This window comes from Excalfactoria chinensis, chromosome 5, assembly GCF_039878825.1.
Source record: "Excalfactoria chinensis isolate bCotChi1 chromosome 5, bCotChi1.hap2, whole genome shotgun sequence".
NCBI classification, from domain to species: domain Eukaryota; kingdom Metazoa; phylum Chordata; class Aves; order Galliformes; family Phasianidae; genus Excalfactoria; species Excalfactoria chinensis.
Window position 1 is genome coordinate 530,589 of NC_092829.1, and position 18,507 is coordinate 549,095.

Consider the following 18,507-nt stretch of genomic DNA (forward strand, 5'->3'; position numbering starts at 1 on the left):
GCACCCCAAGCTTGGATCAGCTCCGGCTCTATCTTTCCTGGCAGCCCAGTGACAGCAGCCCTGCAGACCTCCCTGGAAACCCACTGCAGGGCTGAATCCTTCCCAGCATCAGAAAACTTCCCTGTGTGCTTTTTGCCCATGTTTACCTTCCTTTTGCCATGCATGATGAGCAAAGAAAACCAAACAAATGAATTACTAAATGTTTCTTGCCAGCTTTTCAAGTAGCTGACAGGCATTAACCACATCCCCCTGGAACCTGCTTGTGCCCATTGCTCTCCTATAAGCTGAGCTTTTCCAGATGTTTTCCTGCTGTTGGTTTCCCCACAGCCTCAAACTGACCAAGCTCTCCCTGCAGGTGCAGCACAAAAATCAGACACAGCACCCATCCCTCCTCCAGCAAAACCCTCCCAACACCAACTGGAGTGGAGAATTTATTTCACTTCTCCCAGGTAGCGCTTAGGTCAGAGGCTATTTCTCACAGCTGCATGGTATTGCTGATTCAGTATGTTTCAGTTATAGCCAATGTCATTTTCTGCACTGTATGAATGTAGATTCCCCCTAAGTGCTGCACTCAGAGCATTTTTCATCTGATGGATTCCTATCTTTCCAGTCCTTGCGTGGCAGAATTGCTGCTGGCTTGGGCTGCCCTCCAGTATATTTACAACCTGTCCTATATTGATGCTGTGATGTTTAGGAGACCCAGGCTGCTAAAAAAGCTGTCCTTGGCCAACCTGTGCAGATGCAGCCCTCCTCGTGGTAATGAATGTTAATAACCTTTCTATGGGTACAATTTCCAGGCACACTTGCTCTTGTCATATATTGTTCTTGCTTTGTACCGTCGAGGTTTTTGTGTACTGCTAAACATTATGCTGTTGTATTTTAGACCACACTTCTCCTGTTTGTCTGGGAGAACACTGTGTGGGGTATTTGGACTGTGGTGAGGCTTTTGAAACTCTATTGGGCGGCTTTTAGCTAGAAATCATGAGGTTGTTACTGTCTTATGTGGAAGAAAATAGATTGGTTTGATGTGATTCATTAAGACCAAGCTGTGCCTAATTTATCATGCTGACTTTTCGCAGTTCTTCTGGGAAGTAAAACTAAGTTCACTGATTTTTACTCCTGGTTGTTTCTCCTGCTGAAGATTTGTGTAATATTGACTCTTCTCCTGTTTTCCAGCCCACCGCACCACTGCTCGGCGATTAGCAATAATCACTAATACTTCTCTGGAGCTTCTCAGTCCTTGCCTGTCATTCATTGCCCTTGCTTTAAAGAGGGCAGAGGTCTGACCACGTTTGTGCTCCTTGATCAGGTGGCTGCTGCAGGGATTGAATTCTGCTGCTCCTGGTTTGCTCAGCACTCCCCTGCTGGGAGCTTCCTTACTTGGCTGGATACTGAGCTCGTGCTGCTGGGGTCCTCTTGTTTGACACACACTTTATTTCTCATTACCGTTGCTATCAGTAGATAATGAGCTCTGCTCAGAGGGATTCTGGGCATGCGTATCCATTCTGATTCTTTCCCACAAGTTGCTTCTTCCCATTTTAGTGGTTGATGACCCTGTGCATAGCAGGGGATCAAAACAAGGTGATCGTTATGGTCCTTCTCAACCCAGGCCATTCTGTGCTCCTATGATCTTTGTTTCATCCTCAGCGTATTAATCCTTAAAGGCTTTCCTGACCTGACTTCTACTAAATATCCTCTGCTTTCAGGCAGTGATTGCTCCTTGATCACCTTGTGACTGGGTTTGTTCCTGTTGGTGTCCCTGCTGAAGTTCACTCTTATAGACCTGGGTTATCTGCACTCAGCTCTATGCAGACAGCCTAAGCTGATCTGTGCTGCCGGAGCTCTCACCCCCATTTTGCTTTCATCACAACTATTAACAAATACCTGCTTTGTTCCAGTAGTGATATGCTGCTTCCGAATCAGAGGATTTTCAAAAGCAGCTGCCTTTGGAAAAGTTACAGAGGGATTAAAAAGAAGACACGATTCTGGGTCAAAGACCAAAAAAGTAAATATCCAGCTGCTGGCTCCATTTCTGGAGCACAGTGAGGTGCATCACAGCAGACTCTGAGCAATATCTCAGAGAAAGGCACTCCCTTCAGGCGCTGGGAGTGATGCAGAAATGCCCTCTGACTGTGCTCTGTCTGAGAAGTGCTGCTGAGCTGGCATTGACATTTGGAGAGGATGACGTTGATGCTTTTCTGGTTTCCCATGCTCTGTTGTGAACAACTCTGATTTACAGGACCAGGTCACTGTTGTCATTCGTTACACTGAGAGGTTTGCTAACAGAGCACAGGTTTGTTGTTGTAGCAGAAATGCTGAGTCACAGCCTGAAGCAGTGATGGAGCAACTGGTGGGAAGGCGAGGCCAGCCCAGGGGAGCTCGTGTGTATGCAATGAACCTGAGTGGTGAAAGGGTGGAACCAGGATCCTCCCTTCCCTCATTTAAGGGCTGATAGTGGAGGCCCCTGCCTTTTATGGCTATCCCTGCCTACCTGAGGCCTTCTAAGGGTAAGCAGCTTTTTTTCTTCCCCTTCATTTCTGTGCTCACAGCTGTTGCATTTGAGCATATCCTCACTTGTTGCAGCCTAGGACCTTGCTGCCCTGCTCTCTTTGCTGTATTTTCCACTGCATTACAGTCATCAGCTTTTACATCAAGGAGAAATGAATATTTTTCTTCTCTGATTCCTTTAGAATTTAACAATGCAATCATCTGGCTGCGGTACCCAAGGTACCTAAATCAGATTTCTCTAGACATTGCTGTAACACTGTTTAAAAGGGCACTGACAGCATTCCTAACCATGTTTCCTTGTTGTAACTAAGCTAAGATGCTTTGCAGCATCTTCTATCTTTGCTTGTCAGTTGTGATTTAAACAATTATTATATGGAATTCTGGTGTCTGAACGTTACAGTAACAGAGACTTGTTATATACACACATGTACAGTATTTGTATCTGTGCCTCTTTCATGCATAGAACAAACCCGTATCCGTATGCATACAAACATAAATGTATATACCACTTATGTACACTTAAACACACCTGTATAGAAAGCAACCTTTAGCGTTACACTGCTGCTGTGAAGTGAAAGGAACAAATGTGTAGGAAATGCTCAATGCTAGAACAGTTTTGACTGAGAAAAACTCTAAACCAACCAACCTGCCCCATTTAATCTGTTGCTGAGTCTTTAGGTGGGAATAGTGTTAAACTCTTTTGGCAGGCCAGCTGTGCTGGGTCGCTGTGTGAGTAAAGCAGGTGGAAGGTGTGTGTGCTGTTCCCTGGCCGTGGTGGCAGCACGGTGCCCCCGAACGTGTTCTGGTGTTGGCTGTGCTCCCCAGAAGCACTGGAGGGATGTGAGGGATGTTCTGACACAGTTGCTCCCTGGGCTGGGGGTGCAGCTGAGTATGCAGGGCTGATGTTTTGGGGTCTGTTATACCCAGGGAGGTGTAAGATACACCATCAGAAATGCTACCGAAGGAGTGTTCGGCTGTGTGATACGTGAAATACTGGGTCTGGGAAGGGGCTTTAATGGAGTCTCAGCCTTGGCCTTTGGGAAAGCAGATATCCCAAACTCAAACAGTAACATGAGTCCTCCCAGCAAGGAAAGGCAGAGCTGTGTGGCATTGGACACCTGAAACTATGATAGGAGGAGTGAAGACATAAGGGTAAGAGGGGGACAATTACCACAGATCCTGTTGGTGTGGGTAATCGTGGTTGTTTGTACACTCACTGAAGGTCAGAGGTTTGGACTCTCTGTACGTATGAATGCATTCCCTCTTCTGGAAATTTCTGGCTAAGCTGAGGAAAGAAAATGGTGATATTCATAGGAGGGGTGCACACAGCCCATGGGAGACAACACTGCATGGATCAGCTTGGCATGGCAGGAATTTGGCCTTGTCATCCAGCTGGATATGGGTGTAGCTGCCAGAGATCTCTTGGGACACAGATGTTTAAGCTGTCTTAGGTACAGACATGGAAAATGAGGAGTGTCCCTGTGTTGCTTGAGCCTGGAGAGTGATGGCATGGGAGATTGTTCAGGGTCCTTAAGGAGGAAGGAGCAGAACTGTTCATGCAGGGGCTCTGGTACCAGGCAAGGAATGGCTGTTTAATTTGCTGAGCAATCAATAGGAGCATTAATGTAACCCGTGGGTAATGCTTAGCTGCAGCTGCAAATAGGAAATCCAGGAAATCAGCTCATCGTGGTCTTTGGAAATGCCAGGGATGGGTTTTAATCAAGAGATGGAAGATGTTGCTGGTGTCTGTGGATGTGAGAGGGCTGATGAGGATCCAGAGGGTACAAAGTATTGTTGTCAAAGGAGACACTTGTATCGAGTGGTGGAATTCAGTGTTCTGATAAAAAGATCTAATGAGACAGTTAGAGAAGAGATGACAGACTTAAAGCAAACAGCCTTTGGTTTCATTGGGCTCAGGGAGCAGGAGGGTATAAAGCCTTGGGAATGAGCACTAGGAGGAAAAACCAGGCAGGCGGTGTGACTGAAAGGAGCTGCACTGAAAGCAGAATGGAGAGGAAAGATGGGGATAAAAGGAGGTTTATTAAAGAACACCAACAGAGGCTGAAGAAACAGAATGTAGCCGGAATATCCACCTTTACCTGCGGTTCTGAATAACTTGTAGGCGGTGAGGAGATCTGTCAGCATATTTTAAATGGAAAAGTTGTGGTCTGAGTTGTTGTTTTTGGTGCTTTTCCCACATTTTTCAAAAGTAAAAGCAGAATTCAGTAGTGAACACGCAGATGTTCCCCTTTCTGTTGTTCCGAATTGAAAAGGGGGCAGTGGACTTCACTTATGTATTTTATTTTTAATGTACGGGGAAGAATCCTGTAATTTCTAATTGAATAATCCAACACAGCACTTCTAACTTGAAATGTTTTCCTCTTAAAATTAAGTGTTTTCAGATACTGGCAAAGTTGGGAGTCTGTCAAGTGCCGACAGATGGGAAGAAGCCTGCTTCCAGTAATAGTTCTTCCCAAACTGCTGATGTTATAGCTGGGAGAGAGCTTTAGTCTTCAAGAAGAAAGGCAAAGGAGAAAGCGGAGGCTGCTTCTATTTCTGTTTGTGTAATGCTGTCTGACTCTTGTCAAGGAGAAACACAACAAAAAACCAACACATTTTTCCTGCAGAAGTTTGTCTGGGGTGGGAGGAGGAAAACAAATCATTTTTCCGCTAGTTCTGTTCAAACAATTTGCAGTCCTGCGGTGTAATTCAGCTAATTGCAGGTGTTCAACCATCTAGCTGCTTCCCTATTAAGCCTGAGGTGAAACCAGGTCTGCAAACCTGGAAGGTCCATTCTGTGCAAAGGGCCAGTGGTGTTAGACCAGCGCTCACACCTTGCTATCTGGGGAGGTCCTCTATCTCTAATCAATATTAGCATTTAATTCTTCAGAATACTGAGAGTTGGAGATCCCTCTTTGGGTTTTGCAGGTGCACATCAGGTGGGTGTTGACAGATGAGGATTGGATGAGTTGTCTGGAGGTCACCATGTCCCAGCCCTGCTCAGTGAGGGCAGCCCAATGCATGTCCTGATGGCTTTTGGCCATCTCCAAGGGTGTAGGTGGACTGCTGTGTGATGCAGTGCCAAGATGGGCTCTGCATCCCAGCCCAGGGAGCCCTGAAACACTCTGCCATGTCTTAAAGCATTAAATATTCCTGGAGGCAAGTTAGAAGAGGGATGGTTCAGCTGTCTCAGGATCCTTTGTAAAATACAAGGCGTAAAGAGGGGAAACGTGAGTAATGTCGTACCACAAAGCTGTAACTGTGTCATGGTTTTGTGCTGTCAATATTCTACATCATGACATCATGTGCGGTATGAACTGTTTTGGTGGTATGTGGAAGTGTAACAGAGGGTATGTGGAAGTGTAACAGAGGGTATGTGGCATGGGGCCCTGAACAGCAGCAGGCTTTTGAGCAGATAAAACAAGAGATAGCCCGTGCCGTGGCCTTGGGGCCAGTACGGACGGGACAGGATGTAAAGAACATCCTCTACACTGCTGCTGGAGAGAAAGGTCCCACTTGGAGTTTGTGGCAAAGAGCCTCAGGAGAGACCCGAGGCCGACCCCTGGGATTTTGGAGTCGAGCGTATAAGGGGTCTGAAGAGTGCTACACTCCAACTGAGAAGGAGATCTTAGCCGCATATGAGGGGGTTCGGGCTGCTTCCGAAGTAGTTGGAACTGAAACGCAACTCCTCCTGGCACCTCGACTGCCCGTGCTGAACTGGATGTTCAAAGGGGAGGTTCCTTCCACCCATCATGCTACCGATGTCACCTGGAGCAAGTGGATTACCTTGATTACACATCGAGCAAGAATGGGGAACCTCAATCGTCCAGGAATTTTAGAGGTAATCATGGACTGGCCTGAAGGTAAAAGGTTTGGAACATCACCAGCAGAAGAGGTGTCACGCGCCAAAGAGGCCCCACCATACAATGAACTTCCGGAAAACGAAAAGAATTTTGCCCTGTTCACTGATGGATCGTGCCGCCTTGTTGGGAAACATCGCAGATGGAAGGCTGCTGTGTGAGACTGCTCGCCCTTGATGAGCACGATGGCGTTGCTGTCGTGTGCTGGGAAGTGCAGGTGCTGCAGGTTGTTCTGCAGCTGCAGCTCAGCCGCCAACAGGGGCCGGACCCGGCAGAACACCCGGATGTTGCCCTTCAACTCCTGCACCATGTTATGGAGGCGCCTCCTGTCCATCTCCATCAGGTGCTGCTGCTTTTCCATCTCCTGCAGCCGCTGCTGTTGGCTTTGGGATTGGGATCGGAGCTGGGCCACCTCGGCCCCATAGGACTCCTCCTGTTCCCTCATCCTACAGCCCTGGGATTCAACCCTCAGCTTCAGCTCGGCCACCTCCGAGTCCCTCTGAGCTAAAGAGGAGTGGGAGTGATGGAGATCAGCCTCCAGCTTCTGCACCATGTTATGGGGGCGCCTCCTGTCCATCTCCATCAGGTGCTGCTGCTTTTCCATCTCCTGCAGCCGCTGCTGTTGGCTTTGGGATTGGGATCGGAGCTCGGCCACCTCGGCCCCATAGGACTCCTCCTGTTCCCTCATCCTACAGCCCTGGGATTCAACCCTCAGCTTCAGCTCGGCCACCTCCGAGTCCCTCTGAGCTAAAGAGGAGTGGGAGTGATGGAGATCAGCCTGTGCCTGGTGCAGCCTTGCCGTCAGCTCCTCCAGCTCGCGGCCTTTCAGCTCTGATTCCTCACGGAGCTTGGCCAGCTCTGCGCTCAGGGTGCTCACACATCTCTCCATCTCCTCCCCTCTCTCCTCCTTTTCCCGCAGCTCCTCCTTCAGTCCCTCCACCTCCTCCCGGAGCTTCCCGTTCTCCTCCTCCAACCTTTGCGCTCTCTCCTTTTGATTCCCCAGTGCGACCCGCACATCGTTCAATTGCCCCTTTAAATCCCAGGCAGCTCGACGCCGTTGGGCCCCACCGACAGAAGGAGCCGCTCTTGGAACCAGGGCTGCCCCACGACTCCCTTTCCCAGCCCTTGGGGCAGCGGTGACCGTCATGGCCTTCCTTGGAGGCCCTGGCCCTGAAGCAGCTGGAACGCTCAGTGCCCGCAATGGGGCTCGGCTGGGGGGCTGCGAGGAGGAGGAAGCGGTGCAGAGACGTTTCTGCTCCGGAGCCGCCGGTTGAGGGCCGGGAGCCGCCCGTTTAGCCGCAGCTCTACGGACCGAGAGCCGTGAGGTTGGAGCGACCACCGCCATTCCCGGCACCGAACCGGCGCTGTCCTAAGCCAGGGATTGTGGGTTCGAGCCATAGCTTCAGGAGCCATAAACCATGCCGTGCGTTGGCTCTGGTGCTTGGCTCTATTTTCCGGTGGGTTGAGGAGCATCCTCTCAATGTGGGAATGTGATTTGTGAGAACATCTTGTCACCTGCAGCTTGATGGAGGGCTTCAGAACAGCTTAAATCCCCCTTCATTCCATTCACGTTTGGGTAGTTACGAGATGTATCCTACGTAGAGTGGCAATTCAGGGGAAGATTCAATGCAAAGAGCTTTTCTGTGAAATGAAATTGCATATAGCTCTCTGTGTGTGGATCTGAGCCTTAATGCCCTTATATCCATCCCTTTCTCAACTGTCTGGGTGTGTGCTGACTGATGTTGGGTCTATGGGGTCTGATAGAGCTTGGGGGTGAGATGAGTTTTGTAACTCTCAGGCCTCATGCACGGCCTTTGCTGTGCGAAAGTATCTGCAGCCCTTTGCTGCAGGCTGTCATGAAGATGAATGCCTCGATGTAAGAGTGTTTATTTAATGGATGTAGATGGGGACAATATTTGACCGTGTTTTGTTCACAACTTTTTTCAGACTTCTGGATTCTGTGGGAGCAGCTGCTCCATCCAGTGCCCAAAGGCTGTGGGATGTGGAGTGTGGATGTGGGGTGGGTGGAGAAGGCAAGCCATCAAAATGCACTTCCATAACAAAGGCCACAGGCCTATTGTGTGGCGTATTATTATACAGCACAGTCATTTCCAGAAGTTACAGGCTGGAACTTGTGCATATGAGCATCTGGATGTTGAACTTACAGGTGATTTCCATAGAGAATAACACTGAAGCCTTACCTATGGAATATTGTGATGTTGAAGGGTGGTGAACTGGGAGAGCCTATAGACATCATCAGGAAATAGAACATACGCTGTGAGTGCTCATGGGAAGGCTCAAGAGAATCTTCTCCATTCCTGTATTTGTACACAGGGATGTGACAAAGAAACAGAATCCAGGCTCCTCGTGGTGCCCAGAGCAGGGCAGGAGGCACCGGAGTACAGGAAATAAATGTTACAGACTTCTTTGGAGTGATTCAAATGCTGCCATGGGTTGCACAGAGGTGGTGGAGGAAACATCCTTGAAGATATCCCAAGCCCAACAGTTGGGCATTGTGACACTTGCCAGTGTAACTAAATGCCTGTTGGTAGCTGACAGCATCCTTGTGTGTGTGCAGTGCTCTGCTGGAGATGGACCCTGGTTTCGAGCAACGAGCTGTTTGAACCAGTTTTGTTAATAAGACTGGTAATAAATAATCTTCTTTTAATTCATCCTTTCTCCTTTACAATATACACTTTGCACACACTTTGCTAAAAGAAAAGCCATCTCAGAGGAACTAAAATCCTCCTTCAGTGTATGGATTTTTCTGAAGTTCCTTAGCAGGTGGTGCTTTATGGAGCGAACAGCCACTTTGTTTAATAATAAAACTAAATCAACTTGGTTCTAAGTCTAAGGATTAATCCCTCCCACTCACTCCTTTGAGGTGTTTTCATTGCTGTGCTTCTCCTTTCTTCCAGCTTGTTTCTTGTTGCACAGTGCTGCACCAAGAGACTGCTTTACCCCACCTGTGTGCAATACAGAAAACACTAATCATTGCACAGTTCTAATGTCAAAATTGGTACTGAAGCAAAGGAATCGGAGTAAAACAACTGACTTTTTTCCAGAGAATGGCTCTGAATACAGATTAAATGAACTGATGTGGCAGTGGGGATGCTGAGAAGCAGCGGTGCTGCGAGGTGCTCATGGGGGCTGTAGAATGAAGTATCACAAGGGAGGATATGGGCTGTGTGGGGGAGGTGGACTCAAATTGCAGACCCCCATCTGCTGCCCAGCAAACCCCAAAGCCCAGCCTGGCTGGCAGCAGGAAGAGGAGGTGACTGATAGGGATTGGCCACGGCGTGCTGCTGTGGGCATTGCTGGGAGATGGTTGATGCTATTGACTCTGCTGTCACTATTACTGCACTGAAGAGTTATTTGGAGCCTTTTTGTCAGCATTTACAATCCATAAGGTTCTATCATGCTCAGTGCTATCAATAACAGTGCTTTAAAAACGTTTTTGTTGTGTATTTTCTCCACTCGCATGCGTTTTCTGTTAGAAAATGACTGCTTTTTATCCTGGAGTCTTTTCTTCTGCTTGCTCACATGTGTTGAGCTGTATCAGGAGCAGGACTGTGAAACAGATAAAGAACCAGCCATATGCTTTCTTTACGTTCTCACAGTGCCTGGAGCCCTGCAATCTGGCATGGGTTTCCAAGCAAACATGAACAACCTGAAGGCATCTCCACGCTCTGCTGCAAGCAGCGCTCCTCTGCCACCAGCACTGCTCTGCACCAACATGAAATGGGAATGAGAGCACTGCTGCTCAGCTGCTCCTCATGTGGGGCAGTTATCTGCTGGGGTGGGCAGTGTTGGGCTGCCATTGTTGCTGTGTTGTAGCTGAGATGCCAGCCACAGCCACGTCCCATCTGGCTATGGCTCTCTCCCACACACGCTTGCACCAGGGATTAATGCAAGTAGGTTGTAGCAGTGCAAAAGTACACTTCTTTTTATCACCCAAGAAAGCAATCAATCTGCTTCCTTCACAGGCAGTGCATTGCTGCTCTTATTCAAGAGAATGGTGTGTTTTAGCAGCCTAGCCAATCGCATGCTAACTTACTAGTGATTCCAAATGGAAAATGTTTCTGTTCAAAGCCTTCTGTTTGTATATGCTGTAACTTAACGAAGGGCATTTGAGTCTGCATCCTTCTTTTCTTGTTTTATTAAAAAGCATTAAAAATATTGCTCATAAAATATATATACTATTTTGAACTTTTGCCCCTGCTGCAGGGATGGATAAATGCTCTGTATTAATAAAAGCCAAGGAGAAATAAAGCTGCAGCATGCAGCATCTTAGTATGAGCCCAAGCAGTTCCCAGCAGCTCTGGGCACTCCTGCCTGGGGCAGAGCAGGCCCACGTGGGGTCCCACTCAAGTGGCTGACACATGGGCTGTACACAGCAGCGTTTGTGCCCTTGTCTCTGGACTCAGGGCAGCATTCCTGGCCCACTGTGCGCAGTGCAGAGCTTTGCAGGAGGCTGATCAGGGCTGATTTATTCCCTAATTTGAGATTAAACACATAAGACACTTCCAAAATTAAAACAGAAGAGCAATTTACACTGTCATTTTTCCTCTCTACCTTCATTGGAAAGTGGCCTTGAAAAAAGATGTGTGTGTATATATATTATGAAATCCTGAAGACACAGCTGGGGTACAGGAGGAAATTCTTGTCTCAACTGTTGTGTAATGCAGCCAGGGCTAGGGATTGCAAATAGGACTAGATGCAAGGGGCTGCATCTGGAGGAACCTGCCTGTTGTAAGAGACCTGAGTCTGCTGGACACACAGAGCAGGAATGGAGTGCCCTCCCAGTGCTGTGCATCCCTCCTGTTGTACTGGGGCAGCTCTGGGGGCCCAGAATGGTGCAGGATACACCTGCCAAGGCCAAGTGCAAAAACCCATTTTCCATACATGTAGGAAGGCACAGAAGCTCTTCTGGAGCCACAAAGTAAAACCATCCAGCATGATGAGGTGCTGGAAGCCCTTCCAAAGGCTTGGTCCTCCCAGGAGGCTGAGAACAAGCAGGGAAGCCTGGAATCTTGTTTCCTCTACCTGTGCCATTAAGAATTGTAACCAATAACCCAACAAGGAGCATCAGGCCATCCCTTTACTGCTGGACACTTGGCGCCCAAGTTGTGAAGCAGCACGAAGCTGCTGGATCTTGACAAACAGCACAAAACTCAAGATCTAATTAACTACAAGTGTTTAGAGAACACGTTTCAGTCAAGTCTTCTGTGCCTGAGAGTTGTGCTGAGGTCGCTTGTTTCTTTCTGGCCCTCCTCTCTTTCCATTTTCCTCCTGGATTTGGATTTATTCCCCAGTTTTGGTTCCTCATATGGGGACTGACACGATCAATAGAATGAGGTCTTCTGCACAAAGGTGAGCTGCTTGCTGGGCAGAAGAACAGGCATAAACAAGAAAGCTCCAGGTCTTAGTAAAATAATATTGAAGTTAAGTAGGTGAAAAAAACAAATGAGCAACTCTACAATTATGGCTACAATCAATGAGGAAATACAACTAAGCTCTTCCTTCCATCAGCACTAAATCTGACATCAGTCCATTATTAAACTGTTGTCAGGAACCATCAACAGCTCTTACAGCTCTGTCTGGTCTCATTGTATACAAACTGAAGTGTAAATAAATCAAACAATATGAAGAACTTACAAATGTGCTATTTCCGAGGGCTTTTTTTTCACACTTTCTAGGCCATTTCTCTGCTCTGCACAGCATTTTTTCACAGCCTATTTCCATCTGTTTCCCGTGGAACTGATAATGTTCAGCACAGCATTTCTGAATCCTTCACCCAGTGCTGCAATTAAACGGCGCTCACAGTTCACACCTAATGTATGCTAAAAACAATGACAAACAAAAGCTCTCTTGGTTTGTTTCTAGCTTGAGTGTTGTTGAGGTGTTTCTTGTTGTTCTGCATGGCACCTGGTTTTCAGCATGATATATCCTTTTCTTTCGATAGCAGAAATGCATAGTTTTTAGGAGGGGAGGGTGATGAGCAAATAATAGTCTGGGGAGAAAGCGTATCTGTAACCAGAGCATCATCCACAGGAGCTAGTTATCCACGTTGTATTTGGAATAAGCAGTAAGCGTGGTAGTGTTCTCCAGCTAATGCTGTGATCCTTGGTCAGAGCCAGCTCCTGTGTCAGCCCTCTGGCAGTCCCCAGCCAAAACCCTTTGTGTCTTTCCTTCACTTCTTGTGGACAAACAGCCTCAGATTGTGACCAACCAACACTTACCCAACAGCTGCAATTGAACAGAAAAAATTACCTCTGAAACAAACTTCTTCTTTAAGCACCTATTTTAGTGGGATGCTGTGTTTTGTTACCAGAAAACTCATTTATCATCCCACCTCAACTCCAGGATGTGACAGTAGTGGAGCACAGGGGTTTGCCCTACAGCCCCGTGCAAAGCAGAGAGCAGAGGCTGCCTGCCAAACGTGCTGTCCCACCCACAGCTGCAGAAGATGCGCTGGGGATAATGGAAACACTCACATATTTGACATTTCTCTGAAAAAAAACCCAACAATTTTGCTTAAATGTTTTCGGCTCCCTTCCTCTGCCTTGCTGCCCCCCAGTGTGCAGCCAGGGGACAGCTCTGCCCCCCACCCAGGGGCACTGCAGCACACGGCAGGGCAGAGCCGCCAGCACCTGCTTGTGGTGTCCTGGTCTGAGCAGCTTGGGAACTCATCTCAGACCAGCTCCTATCGAGCACGAGGCCCTCAGCTCTCTAACAATTAAAGTTCTCTTCTAATTTCCAGCTTCCTATTATTCCTACGGGGATCTCATCCCTGCTACCTCCAAGCCCCCTTGGCAGGGCTCCTCACAGCCCCCACCCTCTGTATGTGTTTCCCTTAAGGGCAGCCCTGCTGCTTGCACTAATGGTCCTAAACATGGCTTTACACAGCGGAGCATTTTCTCTGTATCGCTTTCATTTATCTGGCTCCCTGGGAACCAGAGGAGCAGCTTCTAAATCAAGGATGTACTTATCACTAACAAGAACTGCAGCTGAAGACAAAGCACTCGCCACTATTTTCAGTTCCTTCAGCATGATCATAAGCTCTACTTTCTCCACCCTCTTGCAAAAACAACTCTTGCTTCTCCTCGTAGCTGAGATACCCACAAATAAAAGTGAACGGTGATTCACTGAAGCCCTATGCTGTTTGCACATAGAGGTTTGAGGCTGACTGAGCAGAGCTGTCACACTCCAGGAGCTATGAAGCAGGGCTCAAATCAGCACCAGCAATGGCTAAAGTTGCCACTGGTGTCTCCGTCTCATTCTATGACTGGGTCTTCATGCCACAGCTTTGTGAATGCTTGTGTTCATGCTGCAACAGAGATTGGCCATCAAATTGCAGAAGCACTTCTGAGAGAAGCCTGTATCTCCAATCCCAGCTCCTTACTGCTATTCTTTCTTTAGCACTGGGATTGACAACCGGTTTCAGAAATGATGGAAATAATAGAAGCTGCAGCTCTCATAAAAGCATACCGAGAACAGCAGGCATGAGTACAGCAGGCACGAGGGATTTGTGGAGAGGACAGATGTAATGATATTTATTAGGTGTGAAAGAGGTTGGAAGGAATACTTTAGAGGCAGAGAGTGCAGACAATAATTGTAATACACGCGGATAAGATACGAGTCTAAAGGATGTTGGAGTATTCAGAAGATAATTTAGAGGAACAGAGGCATTACCAGGCCCAGTTCTGCCTACCAGGCACTTTAGGGATGCCCATGAAAAGCTGATGAGCATTTGGTGCAGTTTTCTTCCAGACTCCCTGGAGCTGCAGTCGTCCCCTGAGCAATGGCTGGCCTCTGCCCAGCAGACTGCACCGCTCAGAGACTGGGCCCAAAAACTCAAGCTAAAACTTCTCTGATTTTAATCCCATTTACCCAGTATGTATAGCACACAAATCCTCACTCTTCACAGTTTCTCTTTGGATAACGTGCTTATCTATTTCCATGACAAAGCATTCTTTTCCACAGACACGGCACGATTTTCCCTTTTTGCATCCCATGTCCATTTTCCCTCCACAGTGGAAACCGAGAGGAGTCTGTCTCCTCTCCATTCCTTCATGGAAACAGATGCAGACATGAAATCCCTTCTTGGCCTCTTCTTGCCCTGCCCGGCTGTGCAGGCTGTTCCATCCTTGTTGCTTTGGACACGTTGTGCCCCCTCCCACCCCCCAGCCCTGCCCCATTGGTACCAGGCTGCACCGGAAGCCTTCATACAGAACCATCCAAAGAACAAACCACATCTCTGACATCTTGATGATGATTTGCAGTGTTTTGCTTTGCTGCCATTCCGTGAACCTCCCATGGACTTCAAATTAAAGTTGGCTTTGCCTTTCACCTGTCAGCTCTGCTTTCCCACAGTGTTTCAGTGTGATGCACCACTGTGCATGCTGTGCAGGCCGTGGCTAACACTGCACTTCACCACGCTTTGTCTGGAAAGGATGAGTGTAGACATTGCTTTGCAAAAGTCCTTGTTGGGGGTGAAGGGGCTCTTTGGGGTCACTTCTGAATGGTGCAAAAAGTGATTGCATCTATTCCTGTCAGCTGTGTTCTTACAGATGGTCGTAATATGCACAGCGTAATTCGCCGTCAACTTCACGCATCTGGTTCTCAGGGAAGTTAAAAACATTTGCTTATATTTCTCCAGCAGAACTTTATTAGATATAATTTTCAGTCTAATTAAACCATTTCAGAATTTTGGCTTCCTGTCACCCGGAGATAAGTCTGAAGTGTAAAATGAGGTAATAGCCATAGAAATCGAGACTCCGCTTATAGGGATTTTTTAGTAACTTCTATATTGTTTTAATTTCAATTGAATTTTATTTTAATGGATTTAAGGGGGAAAAAAATGCAAGCAGCACTTACTGGGAACCATGACCCTGAATTCTTTAATAAAATATTAGATTACAAGGTGTATTGATATTACATGTGCTAAAGAGTACAGCGAGGAGCTGGACATTCCAATGTCAATAAAACCAAGATGTGCCCAAGGATAGAAGAGCTCTCTTGCAGCACGGTGCCACTTACTGCACTTCAGAGCTGATGCTCCAGAAAGGCGACCTCAGAGAAAATATGTGATTTTCAGAACGGTTTTACATTTTCCTGACGAGGGTTTGCACTTAGAGAAGTGGAAACTGAGCCTGACCACAGGTGACAGTGACCGAGCTGGGCGGGATTTCCTCTTTTTGTCCTGAACTTGCAGACATGGCCACTGGAAGAATGCGGTTACCCCAGTCTGAGTTGACCTTACACAGATGCTTCCTGCTGGCAGAGCTTCTCTATAGCCCTCCTCCTCCCCCACCCTGATTCACCTCTTAACACCCACTCCTGCCTCTGCCATCCCACCAGCACAGTAAGTCCAAGATCTGCAGATAGATAAGGATTAAAAATAAATGAACGTTATTAATTATTATTATTACTGTTGGTGGTGGTTTATCTCAGCGATCCCATTGGAGTACGACATCGAAAAGGCACAGCAGTAAGCAGCTGTGAGATGTACTGTCTGGCTGGGGTGGCCAGGAATGTAACAATTCTCTTCCATCTGTTTGGTAAACAACTGCAGTGTTTGTCCTTTTTTCTAGTCTCACTTATGTTTCCATTCTTATTTCTTCTTAACTTTGTTGTTGTCGTTTTTTTTCCATATGTTCCCAAAAAAGCCTTGTCCAGATTGCCAGCATTCTATGCTTTTATATTATCTCTCTGAATTACCTCCAGTATCTTTGTTGTGTGCACTACAGCTCTGCGGATAAGGCTTCTTATACTATCAACTATTGAAAAGAATGGGGAAGATGCAGTTAGGTAATTGGCACTGTCCAGGAATTCCTCATGTCTCACTTTGAAAACCAAGGCTATCACACCAAGAGGTCTTAGGAGATAAAGACAACGATGCATTTAAAGATTGAAAGCTCTTGAAAGTTAGAAAGAATGTTCTGAGAGCTTGATATCTTCTCAGCATCAGTGTGTGCTGGGAGACAAGTGATGAAGAGCTTCCGAGGAGCGAATGTAATTGCTTCTTGTAATAACAGTACTGCTCCGCTGTTTGGTCTCAGCTTGGTGGGGCAATAGGGGTGAGGGAGATGATAGGTGCCAGTGCTGGGATGCAATGAGAGGAGCTGGACAAGGCTTTCCCAGAAATACACCCGGCAGGTCCTTGGGGGAGCAGAGCTGCAGCAGCCACAGCTGTCCCCGGCACTGCTGGGCCTGCAGCCTGAGATGGGCCAGGACAGTAAACATGAGCACATCCCAGCTTCCATCAGCATGTCCGGGAGGGCAGTGAGGCCAGAGCTGCACTTCTGTTATCAGTATGTAGTATTCTCCAGTAGACTTTTCTTCCATGAAGTTGAGGTCAGCTGTACAACTAAATTCTACTTTCACCATCAGCAATATTTGACGTTCACAGCTCGGTGATGTGGGTTGGAATCAGCACATCCTGTGCTCAGGCCTGAGCTCTTACCTGGAATTTGGGTGCGGGCACAAAGCCTGAGCTCCTTTAATCACACACTTGAATGAGCAACACAGGCTAGAGGGAGGCAACGGAGTTCTGTGCACCTACAGGAGTTTCAGTTGAATACCAGTGGGAATTCTGAGACTTTGGGGCACCTGTAATGTACTGGAGCTTTGGCCGAGTCCTGGCCTTAAAGTGGGAGCCTACATTGAGACTAGATCTAAGGAAAAAGTTCTTTATGCCAGCGGCAGTTTGGCACTGCAAAGGCTGCCCAGAGAGGAGGTGCTGCCCCATCCCCCCATCCCTGCAGACAGCCAAGGTCAGGGGATGGGCTGTGGGCACTGATGGAGCTGTGGGTGTCTCTGTGCACCGGGGGAGTAGGACCAGGGGGCTTTTAAGGGCCCCTTCCAATTCAAATGATGCTGAGATTCTGTGATTCTGCCCAAACTGCATTTTCCCCAAAGAAAGAGGTTTTGGATGTCAGACTGATTCCCAGTCCAGGGCACCCAGTCCAGGCTGGGCCACCCCTGGGCTATGTGATGCCTCACCTCACTGGACCCCAGCTGGGGTGCCCATTCCCACAGTGCTCTGAGTTTGGCTCCACTAGGCCGGGGGACCCCCTGAAAAAAGAGCAATTGCTAAGTCCATAATGACTGCTGGGACTTCCAGATCTGAGATGTGGGAGAAAGCAGAGGAAGTAATCATAGAATCATGGAATTTAACTGCCGTTTGATTTATTTATATCTTCTTTAAATAACAGAAATAGTTCGAACAGACCGTTGCCTTCTAAAGGAAACATAGTATACTGACATAACCCTCCACGAGGATGGTAAAGGTGTCCTTATTAGCTCTGGTTATTGACTGCTCAGTTCATTCAGGATCCCTCCCCACCCATGATCTAACCCCCTCCCTCCCAGGTTAGCCTGTGCAAGCTGTCCATCTCAGAACTGCACTGTTAGCTTTGCCAGGACACACCTCCCGAGCCTGCGAGCTGCAGGCTTCACATTTCAGATTCTATTTTAATCCTTTTTCTTTTCTTATTTCTTTTTTTTTAAGGAAGCATCTCTCATGCATTTCATTTATTCATGAAAAGGCATCTTCTCCTGTCCTGTAGTGCCACAGCTAGTTTCCATCAAGCCAGCTAGCGTGCAGCTATTTGACAAAGTGGATGCTTCTGATCTGGCCAGAAGATCCCTCGCTGCCTTCCCATAACAGGATCACAGCTTTGTACCCCTTATTGGAGTGGAGGGAGCAGTAGCCATGCAGCCCTATTCATGCCAACAGCACAAGGAACGGACCTCCAGCTCCACCCTGCCCTGGTGGCACTTGGCCTTGGTGCACCTCGCTCAGCCAGGCTCCTTTCCTGGCTCCACCAGCTCCGTGTGCTGTAAGCGGAGTAATTCTGGCAGAGCAGACAGGAGAATGCTGGCTGTGCGTCAATGCCAGCTGAACATGCTCTTAGGAGACCATTTGTTTTACAGGATCAAACACAGTTCCTCCTGAAACAAGAGTGCAGAGCACTGCATGAGCTGTTAGTGTAGTGGTGGCTGCTTTGCTGAGACGGGCAGTTCCAATGCAGCATGCCTGGTGTTGGGCCTCTGTGCAGGAGAGGGAACTCAGCAGGATGCTCTGACAGCATTTCGGGTGAATTTGTGCTTCCTGACCTAACTGTAGGCTCTG

At 47.8% G+C, this 18,507-nt stretch overlaps 1 protein-coding gene across 1 annotated transcript in view; it reads right to left on the reverse strand.

The window, feature by feature from the left end:
- LOC140252533 (uncharacterized) overlaps positions 1–7,713 on the reverse strand; it is a 55,116-nt gene extending 47,403 nt beyond the window's left edge. The window contains exon 1 of the mRNA XM_072337366.1: positions 6,504–7,713. Within this exon, the coding sequence (XP_072193467.1) occupies positions 6,504–7,713 (1,210 nt within the window). The remainder of the gene's footprint in view (positions 1–6,503) is intronic.
- Positions 7,714–18,507: the final 10,794 nt, after the last annotated feature.